This window comes from Gobius niger, assembly GCF_951799975.1.
Source record: "Gobius niger genome assembly, chromosome: 21".
In the NCBI taxonomy this organism is placed as follows: Eukaryota; Metazoa; Chordata; class Actinopteri; order Gobiiformes; family Gobiidae; genus Gobius; species Gobius niger.
Window position 1 is genome coordinate 25,906,529 of NC_136872.1, and position 14,206 is coordinate 25,920,734.

At 38.4% G+C, this 14,206-nt stretch overlaps 1 protein-coding gene across 1 annotated transcript; it reads left to right on the forward strand.

Moving 5' to 3' along the window:
• Nucleotides 1–6,133: 6,133 nt before the first annotated feature.
• Nucleotides 6,134–8,899, forward strand: LOC306980824 (H-2 class II histocompatibility antigen gamma chain-like). Its single transcript, XM_079580257.1, has 2 exons — nt 6,134–6,369; nt 8,848–8,899. The coding sequence occupies exons 1-2, from the start codon at nt 6,171–6,173 to the stop codon at nt 8,877–8,879; spliced, it is 231 nt and encodes a 76-aa protein (XP_079436383.1). The 5' UTR covers nt 6,134–6,170; the 3' UTR covers nt 8,880–8,899.
• Nucleotides 8,900–14,206: the final 5,307 nt, after the last annotated feature.

Genomic DNA, 14,206 nt, shown 5'->3' on the forward strand with positions numbered 1-14,206 from the left:
TGGTTCAGGAGGAAGGAGTGAATGTCTTGAAATAGGCCTCTGTCTCTTTAAGAACCTCTGAGCCTTTAGACACGCCCCCTCCACACGCTGTCTGTGGCATCAGTGGGGAGGGGGTTCTGCTGAGGAGCAGTGGTTGGTCACTCGGCTCGGAGGCGTCTCCAGGAGGTGGGGGCGTTCCTAGGAGGACTCAGGCAAACCTATCCCTAAAATGGCCGCCATCAGAGTTTTTACAGATTACTCAGAAATACGTGAATGTGCCAAGGCAACACTTCAGGCATGTTTTTAATGAGGGAATGACAGAATAACATGATGGAAAGCTGGAAAAAGTCAATTTTACATAATACCCCCCTTTAAACTCTTACCACCCACCTAAACCGAATGGGTAACACCTCATTTGAAAGCTAAGACCCACAAAACTGATCTTTTTCCTCACGTTGTTGCTGTGTTGAGTCACCTTTTTTATGTTTTTTTAAAATCTTTTTTTATCCATTTTTGTCACATCTTCATTGATTTTTTTGTCACATTTCTGTTAAATTTTTGTCACTTTTTTGTTGAATTTTTGTCCCTTTTTTGTTGTGTTTTTGTCACTTTTTGTCAGCAAGTCCAAACACGGCACATCAGAAAACAGCAGCGTCACCTGGAACTTCATGTTTTTCTCAGAATTCCCACTAAAGCCGTGATAAAAAGAGAGTTGGGACATTATTCCCTCCTGAGCTGCAGGAACAGACCAGATCCACATCAGGACCGTTTACTGAAGATAAACGTTTCTAAACTCACTGAGCTGTTCCACAGTGAAAGCTCCTCACACGTCACAGATCTGTTACATAGTGAGAGCGCTCACTCTGTCACTGACAAAGCACCAGAACTGTTCCAAACATGGCTAATGCAGAGTGAGCCTCACCTTTTACAGAAACAATCTTTGATCCCAAACGCTCCGGTGCAGCTGGAGTTTAAACAACAGCAGTAACTTCAGGCTCTGCGGCTAAAGCTAAAGGTAAAGCTAAAGGTAAAGGTAAAGCTAAAGCTAAAGGTAAAGCTAAAGGTAAAGGTAAAGCTAAAGCTAAAGGTAAAGCTAAAGGTAAAGCTAAAGGTAAAGCTAAAGGTAAAGCTAAAGGTAAAGCTAAAGGTAAAGCTAAAGGTAAAGCTAAAGGTAAAGCTAAAGGTAAAGCTAAAGGTAAAGCTAAAGGTAAAGCTAAAGGTAAAGCTAAAGCTAAAGGTAAAGGTAAAGGTAAAGCTAAAGCTAAAGCTAAAGGTAAAGCTAAAGGTAAAGCTAAAGCTAAAGCTAAAGGTAAAGCTAAAGGTAAAGGTAAAGGTAAAGGTAAAGCTAAAGGTAAAGGTAAAGCTAAAGCACATGTGTTTCTTGTTGTCACTGCTTTTCTCTTTGTCTAAGAGTCTAGTTTCTTATTCAAAGGTTTAGTCCTGGTTTAGTCCTGGTTTAGTCCTGGTTTAGTCCTGGTTTAGTCCTGGTTTAGTCCTGGTTTAGTCCTGGTTTAGTCCTGGTTTAGTCCTGGTTTAGTCCTGGTTTAGTCCTGGTTTAGTCCTGGCTCAGACGCGGCTCTGCCATCTCTGATAATGACTGAAGTGTGAGTAAGTCACAGCTTTGCTTCTGCATTTGCGCTGAAGCTGCTCATGAGTTCAGGCTTTTTTAGACTCACTGTGGATCATTTACTGACGCTTGGAGAGAAAAAGCACCGAAAATTAGCACCGAAAAAAAAAGGGTTTTTGATACCGCCCCCTACCGGAGCTTTTCGGTCGGTACCAAGTAGGAACTGTTTAACGGTGCCCAGACCCAGACGGGGACCAGGACTGAGACTGAGACCCAGACCATGACGAGAGGCCGTTCCACCGAGACACGCACTGGGAGAGCGTTCACCCAGACCCAGACCAAGACCAGGACTCAGACTGAGACCAAGACCAGGACTCGGAGTAAAGAACAAACTCTCTCTTTACCAGGTTTATTCTCTGAGATGTATCCAGGAAGTGACTCCATCATGTCTGTGTCGCTCCCTGGTCTTTCCCAGTGGAATCTGATCCTGATGCGTTTTGTTTCGTGTGCCGCTGCTTTTATATATTATGGTATTGCCGTAAAGTGCTTTAGAATAAACTTTGATCGATCATGAATATCTAAACAGTATCATCTGGTTTGTTCCTGGTCTTGTTTCACACAAAGAGGCCAAACGTCACAAAGACGGGTCTGTTTCCCCCAAAGGTCCAGGTTTTCCCAGCGTTGCAAAGAAAAAGATCCTCCTGGTGTTTAATAAAAGGGCGTGGCTCCATTAAAGTCTCGTGTTACTGTGATTCTGTGACATTTACCACAGAATCACCCGGACTTTCTGACATTAATAATCCAGCACGGATCAAACGCAGACGGGAAACTGTCGGACCTGCAGCTCAGACTCGCAGGTAAATCCTTTTGTTTTTAAACCTGGAAACAAAGAAAATCCCTGATCTTCACAATGACATGTTTAAATGTTTCACTGATTTATCAAGAACATGAGCCTGTGAAGAACTGGGAGGTTTCAGGTTTCATTGTTTGAAATGAAAAAAATCTGATATAGGGCCTTTAACCCCTTAACTCCCACCTGAACCGAGCACGTTTTCTCCAGTTTGGCTTTACCCCAATCCAAAAGCTTCTGGAAAAAAGGTGAGAAAATAGCAACAAAACTGAGACGAAAACAATGATGGAAATGTGACAAAAATGTGACAAGAAATTGACAAAAAATTGACGAAAAAGTGACAAAAATGTGATTAAAAAATGACCCAAAAATGTGACAAAATGCTACAAAAAACTGACAAAAATTTTACAAAAAATGACAAAAAATTTATAAAAATTGGACAAAAAATGACAAAAAAATATTTAAAAAAAGACAAAAAATGCATAAAAAATGATGAAAAAATGACAAAAATGTGACAAAAAAAATGACAAAAAATTGATTAAAAAAATGACCAAATTGTGACAAAAATGATTTGAATACCCTACGAAAAAATGATGGAAAATAATCTGATGAATACAACGGTTGCTACACAGAAGTTTGCACAAACAATAATGATGGATGAATTTAAAAATGTGCCAAATGGTTCAGCGGCTTCAAATATGGTGCGAGACTAAATGAGGCTGAAGCCCTTGAGCTTTTTTGTTCATGAGACAACATAGAGTATAACATTTCTTTTTTGCAAAATAGCATTTTAATGCCTACTTTAAAGGAATAGGCCACCGTTTTTACATACTGAGATATGTTCTTACCTAACCTTAGACGTGTTAATATATCCCCGTCTGGTCTTTGTCCGTGCGCTCACACATACGCAGCCTCTCCCACATGTCACATAGCTCCAAAAAAAGCTCACGATAGAAGCTACCAAGCTCTTCCACGTGTTCCCTATTTAAATAAAGTTACGTCAAGTGTTTTCTCAAAATTTCCCATTATTTCTCCCCCATTTTTTGCCCATTTTTCTACACTCCCCCCACTTTTTTCTACATTTCTTGAAGTTCCTAAACCGTAACCCCTTGGATGAAATACTGTGGTCACATGACGTCTTGGATCCCACACCGATATCCGATATACAGGCCGATATTTGAAGTAATTTAATGAAGGCCCTTGAGTCATCGTCTGTACTCTGTAGTTGAAGTGTTGAACGTTTCGCCTCTTCATCCAAAAGTCTTCGTCAGCGTCTTTGTAGTTCTAAGTCCTAACGACCCAGCGTTTACCCACAGGGAGAGATGTGGTGGTGTTTTTGTGGCTCCTCGTTGGTCACATTCACTCGCACGCGGCTTCTCAAACACTGTCGCTACACTGCAAAAAGTGGATTCTAAGCAAGTCAAAAATGTCTTACTTTAAGAAATAAGTGCTTATTTTTTCCCTAAAAAGTAATAATGTTTTGTGGAGTAAAGTTTTCTTGAGGAAAAAAAATCTTATTTTAGGAAATAAAATCTAGCCATTTCTTGTTCAGATAAATTTGCTAAAAACATGATAATTTTTCTTGTAACAAGAAAGAAAAACTTTTTGAATCTTCTTCAGTTTTAGACAAAGAATGTTTTTTCTTGTTTTAAGAAAAACTAAGATCAACAACTCTTATTTTAAGAACTGATTCTCACAGAGAGATAAAACATTCCATTCTTTAAAGTGGGCGGCTCGGTGGCACAGCGGTTAGAGCCTCAGCTTCACAGCTCGAAGGTCCTGGGTTCGATTCCCACCAGGACGGGGCCTTTCTGTGTGGAGCATGTTCTCCGCGTGTCTACCACTAAAAACATGTACAATAGGTGAATCCTCCAGTCAGTATTTATTAAGAACATTTTGCTCAAAAATGTGTGTAATTTAGAACATTTTACTTAAATCAAGCAACATTTAAGTAAAACACCTCAATTTTTCACTAAATGAGAATGTTTTCCTTAAATTATTCCATTTTCTGATGACATTTTTCTAGATATTTATTTGCTTAAATGTAGTGTTTCTTTCTTGTTTTATGATGAGAAAAATATTCTAGGAAAAATAATTCTTAGCAAGAAAACAATGCTGACCCCATTGGCAGAATTTTTCCTTCAAACAAGACAAAACGTCTTATTTTAGGATTTTTTTCCTTGTTTTTAGAAAGCACTTTTTGCAGTGTGAAGACCGGTGGATTACAGGATATTCTTTGTTTTTGGGCAAGTCTTTGTAACTGGACTTTTTGCTGGTGAAGTGAAGAAGCTGCCGCAGAGTCGTTGAACAACACGACTGCGGTGAGTCCACGGTTAAACCAGCGTTTCTGTCCAAAACCGTGTCTCCTGTTCCTGTTTGTTCCTGTTTGTTCCAGTTTGTTCCTGTTTGTTCCTAGAAGAAAAATGTGACAAAAATGTGACAAATTGTGACAAAAAGTGACAAAAATTGACAAAAATGTGACAAAAAATGACAAAAATGTGAAAATATGATAAAAATTTGACAAAATTTTGATACAAAAATGGCGAAAAAATGACAAAAATTTGATAAAAATTTGATAAAAATTTTGATTAAAAAAATGACAAAAATTTGATAAAAATTTGATAAAAATTTGACAAAAGAAAAATGACAAAAATGTGATAAAAATTAGACAAAATTTTGATTAAAAAAATGACAAAAATGTGACAAAATGTGACAAAAATGTGACAAAAAATGACAAAAATGTGACAAAAAAATGACAAAAATGTGATAAAAATTTTACAAACTTTTGATAAAAAAATGACAAAAATTTGATAAAAATTTGACAAAAGAAAAATGACAAAAAATGGATGAAAAAATTACGAAAAAATGACAATAATGTGACAAAATGCCACAAAAAGACAAAAAATTGATAAAAAAAAGTTTGTTCCTGTTTGTTCCTTGACGAAAAAAATGACAAAAAAATGACAAAAATGTGACAAAAAATGACAAAAATATGATACAAATTTGACACAATTTTGATACAAAAATGACGAAAAAATGACAAAAATGTGACAAAAATGTGACAAAATTTTGATTAAAAAAATGATAAAAATGTGACAAAATTCCACAAAAAGACAAAAAATTGATAAAAAGTGACAAAAAATGACAAAAATGTGATAAAAATTTGATAAAAATTTTGATTAAAAAAATGACAAAAATTTGATAAAAATTTGACAAAATTTTGATTAAAAAAATGACAAAAATGTGACAAAATGTGACAAAAATGTGACAAAAAATGACAAAAATGTGACAAAAAAATGACAAAAATGTGATAAAAATTTTACAAACTTTTGATAAAAAAATGACAAAAATTTGATAAAAATTTGACAAAAGAAAAATGACAAAAAATGGATGAAAAAATTACGAAAAAATGACAATAATGTGACAAAATGCCACAAAAAGACAAAAAAATGATAAAAAATGACAAAAATTTGATAAAAAAAAGTTTGTTCCTGTTTGTTCCTTGACGAAAAAAATGACAAAAAAATGACAAAAATGTGACAAAAAATGACAAAAATATGATACAAATTTGACACAATTTTGATACAAAAATGACGAAAAAATGACAAAAATGTGATAAAAGTTTGTTCCTGCAGACCTGCCCTCGTCATCACCATGAGTCGCTCCACGCTGTGCCTGGCGTTGGCGATGGCGGCGCTCGTGGGCGTGTTGGCGGACGGGCCGCACTACGTGAAGGTGTGCCGGTACGTGTGGGTCACGCCCCGGAGCTGCCAGATGCGGGTGGAGCGGATCCAGATGTTTCTGTCCCACTTCCCGAACCTGAAGCCGGACTTCCCTCAGTGCGACCTGGACGGGAACTACGAGCCGCAGCAGCACCGAGCGTCCACCGGGGAGCGCTGGTGTGTGGAGCCCTTCAGCGGAGCCCAGGTCCCCAACACCAGGACCGCGGCGGACCAGGAGCCGGCCCAGTGCGGTGAGGGCGGGGCTAAATATAACTATGATCAGAGCAGCTGTGTTTGGAACCTGCTCCACAGACAGGCCGGGAATCGAACCCAGGACCTTCGAACCAGTCAGCATTAGTTCAGCAGCTTTAACTGAAACTGAAATGAATCTCGTGGTGTTTTCAGGATGTTTCAGGTCCAGGGGCGGACTGGCCACATGTCCTGTATTCTGGAAGAGCACAGAGGGGCCACCAGTCCCGCCTCAACCGAGCTTTATCCAAATCTAAAAGCTAAAAAGAAAAGGATCAAAATAGCGAGAAAAAGAGGATGTAAACAAAACAAAAATGTGCTGGAAAAGCAACAAAAATGTGACAAAAAAAGACAAGAAAAGACAAAAATGTGACAAAAATGTGACAAAAAAAGACAAAAATAAGACAAAAATGTGACAAAAAAAAGACAAAAATGTGACAAAAAAAAGACAAAAATGTGACAAAAAAAAGACAAAAATGTGACAAAAAAAAGACAAAATGTGACAAAAAAAAGACAAAACTGTGACAAAAATAAGACAAAAATGTGATAAAAATTTGACAAAAAATTGATTAAAAAATGACGAAAAAATGACAAAAATGTGACAAAAAAAGACAAAAATAAGACAAAAATGTGACAAAAAAAAGACAAAATGTGACAAAAAAAGACAAAAATAAGACAAAAATGTGACAAAAAAAAGACAAAATGTGACAAAAAAAAGACAAAAATGTGACAAAAAAAAGACAAAATGTGACAAAAAAAAGACAAAAATGTGACAAAAAAAAGACAAAAATGTGACAAAAAAAAGACAAAAATGTGACAAAAAAAAGACAAAAATGTGACAAAAAAAAGACAAAAATGTGACAAAAAAAAGACAAAAATGTGACAAAAAAAAGACAAAAATGTGACAAAAATGTGACAAAAAAAGACAAAATGTGACAAAAAAAAAGACAAAAATGTGACAAAAAAAAGACAAAACTGTGACAAAAATAAGACAAAAATGTGATAAAAATTTGACAAAAAATTGATTAAAAAATGACGAAAAAATGACAAAAATGTGACAAAAAAAGACAAAAATAAGACAAAAATGTGACAAAAAAAAGACAAAATGTGACAAAAAAAGACAAAAATAAGACAAAAATGTGACAAAAAAAAGACAAAATGTGACAAAAAAAAGACAAAAATGTGACAAAAAAAAGACAAAATGTGACAAAAAAAAGACAAAAATGTGACAAAAAAAAGACAAAAATGTGACAAAAAAAAGACAAAAATGTGACAAAAAAAAGACAAAAATGTGACAAAAAAAAGACAAAAATGTGACAAAAAAAAGACAAAAATGTGACAAAAAAAAGACAAAATGTGACAAAAAAAAGACAAAACTGTGACAAAAATAAGACAAAAATGTGATAAAAATTTGACAAAAAATTGATTAAAAAATGACGAAAAAATGACAAAAATGTGACAAAAAAAAGACAAAATGTGACAAAAAAAGACAAAAATAAGACAAAAATGTGACAAAAAAAAGACAAAATGTGACAAAAAAAAAGACAAAAATGTGACAAAAAAAAGACAAAATGTGACAAAAAAAAGACAAAAATGTGACAAAAAAAAGACAAAAATGTGACAAAAAAAAGACAAAAATGTGACAAAAAAAAGACAAAAATGTGACAAAAAAAAGACAAAAATGTGACAAAAAAAAGACAAAAATGTGACAAAAAAAAGACAAAAATGTGACAAAAATGTGACAAAAAAAGACAAAATGTGACAAAAAAAAAGACAAAAATGTGACAAAAAAAAGACAAAACTGTGACAAAAATAAGACAAAAATGTGATAAAAATTTGACAAAAAATTGATTAAAAAATGACGAAAAAATGACAAAAATGTGACAAAAAAAAATTGACGAAAAATGACAAAAAAGTTACAAAAATGAGTTGAATACCCAACAAAAAAATTATGGAGCAACATCTGATGAAAATGTGATGAAAAGGCAACAAAAACATGAGAAAAACACGGACAAAACCAACAAGACCGACAAAAATGACAAAAAGTTAGCATCACTTCTGTAGGTCTTAGCTTTCCTTTGATCTCCAGTCGAGAAGCTTTTAGATTTGGGTAAAGCCCAGTATAAAAAAACGTGAATCTAAAAGGAATTCCGTGGAGTATGGTGCACCACAAGGTTCCATTTTGGGACCGTTATTATTTATTATTTATATTAATGATTTTGCTTCTGTTTCTACGACCGCCTTTCCCGCTCTTTTTGCTGATGATGCCAATAAAATATAATAATAAAAGGTCGACCTGGGGAAAATGCTCTCGTTAATGTTAAGGCGGGGGTTAGAGGTTGAAATATGTATTTGTGGAAGTGTCACAATTACGCTAATTTGGGTCAGGCTGGTCAGAGTCCAGGGCTGTTTTTCAGTCCCAGTCCGCCCTTGTTCAGGTCAGAGTTTCCAGAGCTTTAAAGTGAACTGTGTCGTTTCAGAGGAACTCTCGTCCTCCACGATCTCCAGCTGAGGAAGAGCTTCACGTGAACATCTGGACTTCTGTCTCACAGACGCCTCAGACTCAGACTCAGTAAGAACAAAACTCACCTTTGTTTTAGAGACAATGGGACAGATTTGAACTGATTATATTTCTCTTTCCTTTTTCAGTGACGTTCAGACGACTCTAGAGAAACTCAGTTGTTTTTATGCAAATATGTAATGTAGAAATAAAGATTTGTTTAGAAGAACGTTTTGAGTTTTATTAAGTTATTCTAAACTAGTAAGTACTAGTACTCTAAGTACAATAAATAAATGAGTCCGGGCTTGTTCCTGTAATAACTTATATTCATCATTTTCTTATTTATGATTGAATTATTACTGTTTTTATGATTTCAGTATCTAACCTTCAGTCCTATCTCTGCAAACGTCTTAAACCTGGTGTCTCCCAAAGTCTCCGGTGTGTTTTTTACAGTGAAAAGGCGTCGCCTGATTCACTTTAAAGCTAAAAAGAAAAGCATCAAAATAGTGAGAAAAAGAGGATGAAAACAAACAAAAAATGTGAGAAAAACACAACAAAAAATGATTAAAAATTCAACAAAAATTCAACAAAAATTCAACAAAAAATAAAAAAAAAATGTGACAAAAATTTAACAAAAATGTGACAAAAAATCATCAAAAAATGATAGAAAAAAATGATTAAAAACTCAACAAAAAAGTGACAAAAATTCAACAAAAATGTGGCGATGTGACGAAAAGTTTCCCTCACTTTTGTAGGTCTTCAAATGAGGCGCTACATTGTTGCTCTCCAGATTTGGGTAAAGCCCAATCAACCGAGATCCTGGAAATGAACCGAGATCCTGGAAATGAACCGAGCTTTTAGATTCAGGTAAAGCTCGGTTGAGGCGGGACCGGTCGCCCTTGACAACCCATGACTTCCCTCCTCGGTCTCTGTAAGAAAAGGTGATTTCCATTTCCTCATGTATTAATGTAAGAAACTAATTAAACACAAACTGAATGTGGCTGATATGAAACAAAGGGAAGTGCAGAGTCACCGTCCTGTGTTTGGCTGAAACAGAATCGCTCTGATGATGCGAGCGTTTTATCTGATCCACATCTCGGGCTCGTTTTGCCGTGACCCGGGCGACGCCTTCCTCTATTCTCTCCGGCGCCGGACCTTCGGGACCGACGCCTCCGGGACCGACGCCTCCGGGAGAAAAGAGGATTAACAAAAGAATATTGTTAATGGAAGAAAGGTCGAAACGATCTCTCAGCACGCGATGGTGGTGGACTCCACGACTCCGAGCGGATTCAGCACCCACGGAGAAGGAGAAGGAAGGAGAAGGAGAAGAAGGAGAAGGAGAAGAAGGAGGAGGAGAAGGAAGAAGGAGAAGAAGGAAGGAGAAGGAGAAGAAGGAAGGAGAAGGAAGGAGAAGGAGAAGAAGGAAGGAGAAGAAGGAGAAGAAGGAAGGAGAAGAAGAAGGAAGGAGAAGAAGAAGGAAGGAGAAGGAGAAGAAGGAGGAGGAGAAGGAAGGAGAAGGAAGGAGAAGGAGAAGAAGGAAGGAGAAGGAGAAGAAGGAAGGAGAAGGAGAAGGAGGAGGAGGAGAAGGAGAAGAAGGAAGGAGAAGGAAGGAGAAGGAGGAGGAGGAGAAGGAGAAGAAGGAAGGAGAAGGAAGGAGAAGGAGGAAGGAGAAGGAAGGAGAAGGAAGGAGAAGGAAGGAGAAGGAGGAGGAGGAGAAGGAGAAGGAAGGAGAAGGAGAAGGAGAAGAAGATGGAGAAAGAAGGAGAAGGAAGGAGAAGGAGAAGAAGGAGAAGGAAGGAGAAGGAAGGAGAAGGAGGAGGAGGAGAAGGAAGGAGAAGGAAGGAGAAGAAGGAAGGAGAAGGAAGGAGAAGAAGGAAGGAGAAGGAAGGAGAAGAAGGAAGGAGAAGGAAGGAGAAGGAGAAGAAGGAAGGAGAAGGAGAAGAAGGAAGGAGAAGGAAGGAGAAGGAGAAGAAGGAAGGAGAAGGAAGGAGAAGGAGAAGAAGGAAGGAGAAGGAAGGAGAAGGAGAAGAAGGAAGGAGAAGGAGAAGAAGGAAGGAGAAGGAGAAGAAGGAGAAGGAGAAGAAGGAAGGAGAAGGAAGGAGAAGAAGGAAGGAGAAGGAAGGAGGAGAAGGAAGGAGAAGAAGAAGGAAGGAGAAGGAAGGAGAAGAAGGAAGGAGAAGGAAGGAGGAGAAGGAAGGAGAAGAAGAAGGAAGGAGAAGGAGAAGAAGGAGGAGGAGAAGGAAGGAGAAGGAAGGAGAAGGAGAAGAAGGAAGGAGAAGGAGAAGAAGGAAGGAGAAGGAAGGAGAAGAAGGAGGAGGAGAAGGAAGGAGAAGGAGAAGAAGGAAGGAGAAGGAAGGAGAAGGAGAAGAAGGAAGGAGAAGGAGAAGAAGGAGGAGGAGAAGGAAGGAGAAGGAAGGAGAAGGAGAAGAAGGAGAAGGAGAAGGAAGGAGAAGGAAGGAGAAGGAGAAGAAGGAGAAGGAGAAGAAGGAAGGAGAAGGAAGGAGAAGAAGGAGAAGGAGAAAGAAGGAAGGAGAAGGAGAAGAAGGAAGGAGAAGGAGAAGGGAGAAGGAAGAAGGAGAAGAAGGAAGGAGAAGGAGAAGAAGGAAGGAGAAGGAAGGAGAAGGAGAAGAAGGAAGGAGAAGAAGGAAGGAGAAGGAGGAGGAGAAGAAGGAGAAGAAGGAAGGAGAAGAAGGAAGGAGAAGGAAGGAGAAGAAGGAAGGAGAAGGAGAAGGAGAAGAAGGAAGGAGAAGAAGGAAGGAGAAGGAGGAGGAGAAGAAGGAGAAGAAGGATGGAGAAGAAGGAGAAGAAGGAAGGAGAAGAAGGAAGGAGAAGGAGAAGGAGAAGAAGGAGAAGAAGGAGAAGAAGGAAGGAGAAGGAGGAGGAGAAGAAGGAAGGAGAAGGAAGGAGAAGGAGAAGAAGGAAGGAGAAGGAAGGAGAAGGAGAAGGAAGGAGAAGGAGAAGAAGGAAGGAGGAGGAGGAGGAGAAGGAGAAGAAGGAAGGAGAAGGAGGAGGAGAAGAAGGAAGGAGAAGGAGAAGAAGGAAGGAGAAGGAGAAGGAGAAGAAGGAAGGAGAAGGAAGGAGAAGGAGAAGAAGGAGAAGGAGAAGGAGGAGGAGAAGGAAGGAGAAGGAGGAGGAGAAGGAAGGAGAAGGAGGAGAAGAAGGAAGGAGAAGGAGAAGAAGGAAGGAGAAGGGAGAAGGGAGAAGGAAGGAGAAGGAAGGAGAAGGAGAAGAAGGAAGGAGAAGGAAGGAGAAGGAGAAGAAGGAGAAGGAGAAGGAGGAGGAGAAGGAAGGAGAAGGAGGAGGAGAAGGAAGGAGAAGGAGAAGAAGGAAGGAGAAGGAAGGAGAAGGAGAAGAAGGAGGAGGAGAAGGAAGGAGAAGGAAGGAGAAGGAGAAGAAGGAGGAGGAGAAGGAAGGAGAGGGAGGAGGAGGAAGGAGAAGAAGGAGAAGGAGGAAGGAGGAGACTTTGACTTTACCACAACGTTTATTGAGACGTTATTCCCTCAATGTACAAACATCAAACAAACAACAACACTCAGGATCAACACATAAAACACATCTTTGTGGGTAAAAATTCAGGACCACACTGCAAAAAGTGCCCGACTAAAAACAAGCAAAAAAAATCTTAAAATAAGACGTTTGGTCTTGTTTTAAGGAAATTCTGCCAACGGGGTCAGCATTGTTTTCTTGCTAAGAATTCTTGTTTCTAGAATATTTTTCTCATCATAAAACAAGAAAGAAACACTAAATTTAAGCAAATAAATAACTAGAATTAAGCAACATGTCCTCAGAAAATGGAATAATTGAAGGAAAACATTCTTATTTAGTGAAACATTGAGGTGTTTTACTTAAATGTAGGAAGGAGAAGGAAGGAGAAGGAAGGAGAAGGAAGGAGAAGGAGAAGAAGGAAGGAGAAGGAAGGAGAAGGAAGGAGAAGGAAGGAGAAGAAGGAAGAAGAAGGAAGGAGAAGGAAGGAGAAGGAAGGAGAAGAAGGAGGAGGAGGAGAAGGAAGGAGAAGGAAGGAGAAGGAAGGAGAAGGAAGGAGAAGGAAGGAGAAGGAAGGAGAAGGAAGGAGAAGGAAGGAGAAGGAAGGAGAAGGAAGGAGAAGGAAGGAGAAGGAAGGAGAAGGAAGGAGAAGGAAGGAGAAGGAGAAGAAGGAAGGAGAAGGAGGAGGAGGAGAAGAAGGAGGAGGAGGAGAAGAAGGAGGAGGAGGAGAAGAAGGAGGAGGAGAAGGAAGGAGAAGAAGGAAGGAGAAGGAAGGAGAAGGAGAAGAAGGAAGGAGAAGGAGAAGAAGGAAGGAGAAGGAGAAGAAGGAAGGAGAAGGAAGGAGAAGGAGAAGAAGGAGAAGAAGGAAGGAGAAGGAAGGAGAAGAAGGAGGAGGAGGAGAAGAAGGAGGAGGAGAAGGAAGGAGAAGGAAGGAGAAGAAGGAAGGAGGAGGAGGAAGGAGAAGGAGGAGGAGAAGAAGAAGGAGAAGGAGAAGAAGGAGAAGGAGAAGAAGGAAGGAGAAGGAGGAGGAGAAGAAGGAGGAGGAGGAAGGAGAAGGAGGAGGAGAAGAAGGAGGAGGAGGAAGGAGGAGACTTTGACTTTACCACAGCGTTTATTGAGACGTTATTCACTCAATGTACAAACATCAAACAAACAACAACACTCAGGATCAACACCTAAAACACATCTTTGTGGTTAAAAATTCAGGACCACACTGCAAAAAGTGCCGACTAAAAACAAGCAAAAAAAATCTTAAATAAGACGTTTTGTCTTGTTTTAAGGAAATTCTGCCACGGGGTCAGCATTGTTTTTTTTTGCTAAGAATTCTTGTTTCTAGAATATTTTTCTCATCATAAAACAAGAAAGAAACACTAAATTTAAGCAGATAAATAACTAGAATTAAGCAAAATGTCCTCAGAAAATGGAATAATTTAAGGAAACATTCTATTTAGTGAAACATTGAGGTGTGTTTTACTTAAATGTTGCTTGATTTAAGTAAAATGTTCTAAATTAAACACATTTTTGAGCAAAATGTTCTTAAAAAATACTAATATTTAAGGAAAGTATTACCCGCGCCCGGAGACCCGCCTCCATGATGTGGAGCCAGGCTGATGGTCAGAATCACCTGCTGGAGGATTCACCTATTGTACATGTTTTCAGTGGTAGGAGAAACGTACGCAGACACGGGGAGAACACAGAAAAATTACATTGCATTGTTACAAGAAAAATGATCATGTTTTTAGCAAATATATCTGAACAAGAAATGGCCAGATTTTATTTCCTAAAATAGGAAATTTTTTCTCAAGAAAACTTTGCTCCACAAGACATTATTACTTTTTAGGGAAAAAAATAAGAAC

Coding starts and splice junctions, on each gene's coding strand:
- LOC306980824 (XM_079580257.1), top strand. CDS start 6,171: ATGCGGGTGGAGCGGATCCAGATGTTTCTGTCCCACTTCCCGAACCTG. Junction 6,370..8,847: donor CCAGGAGCCGGCCCAGTGCG/GTGAGGGCGGGG, acceptor GTGTCGTTTCAG/AGGAACTCTCGTCCTCCACG.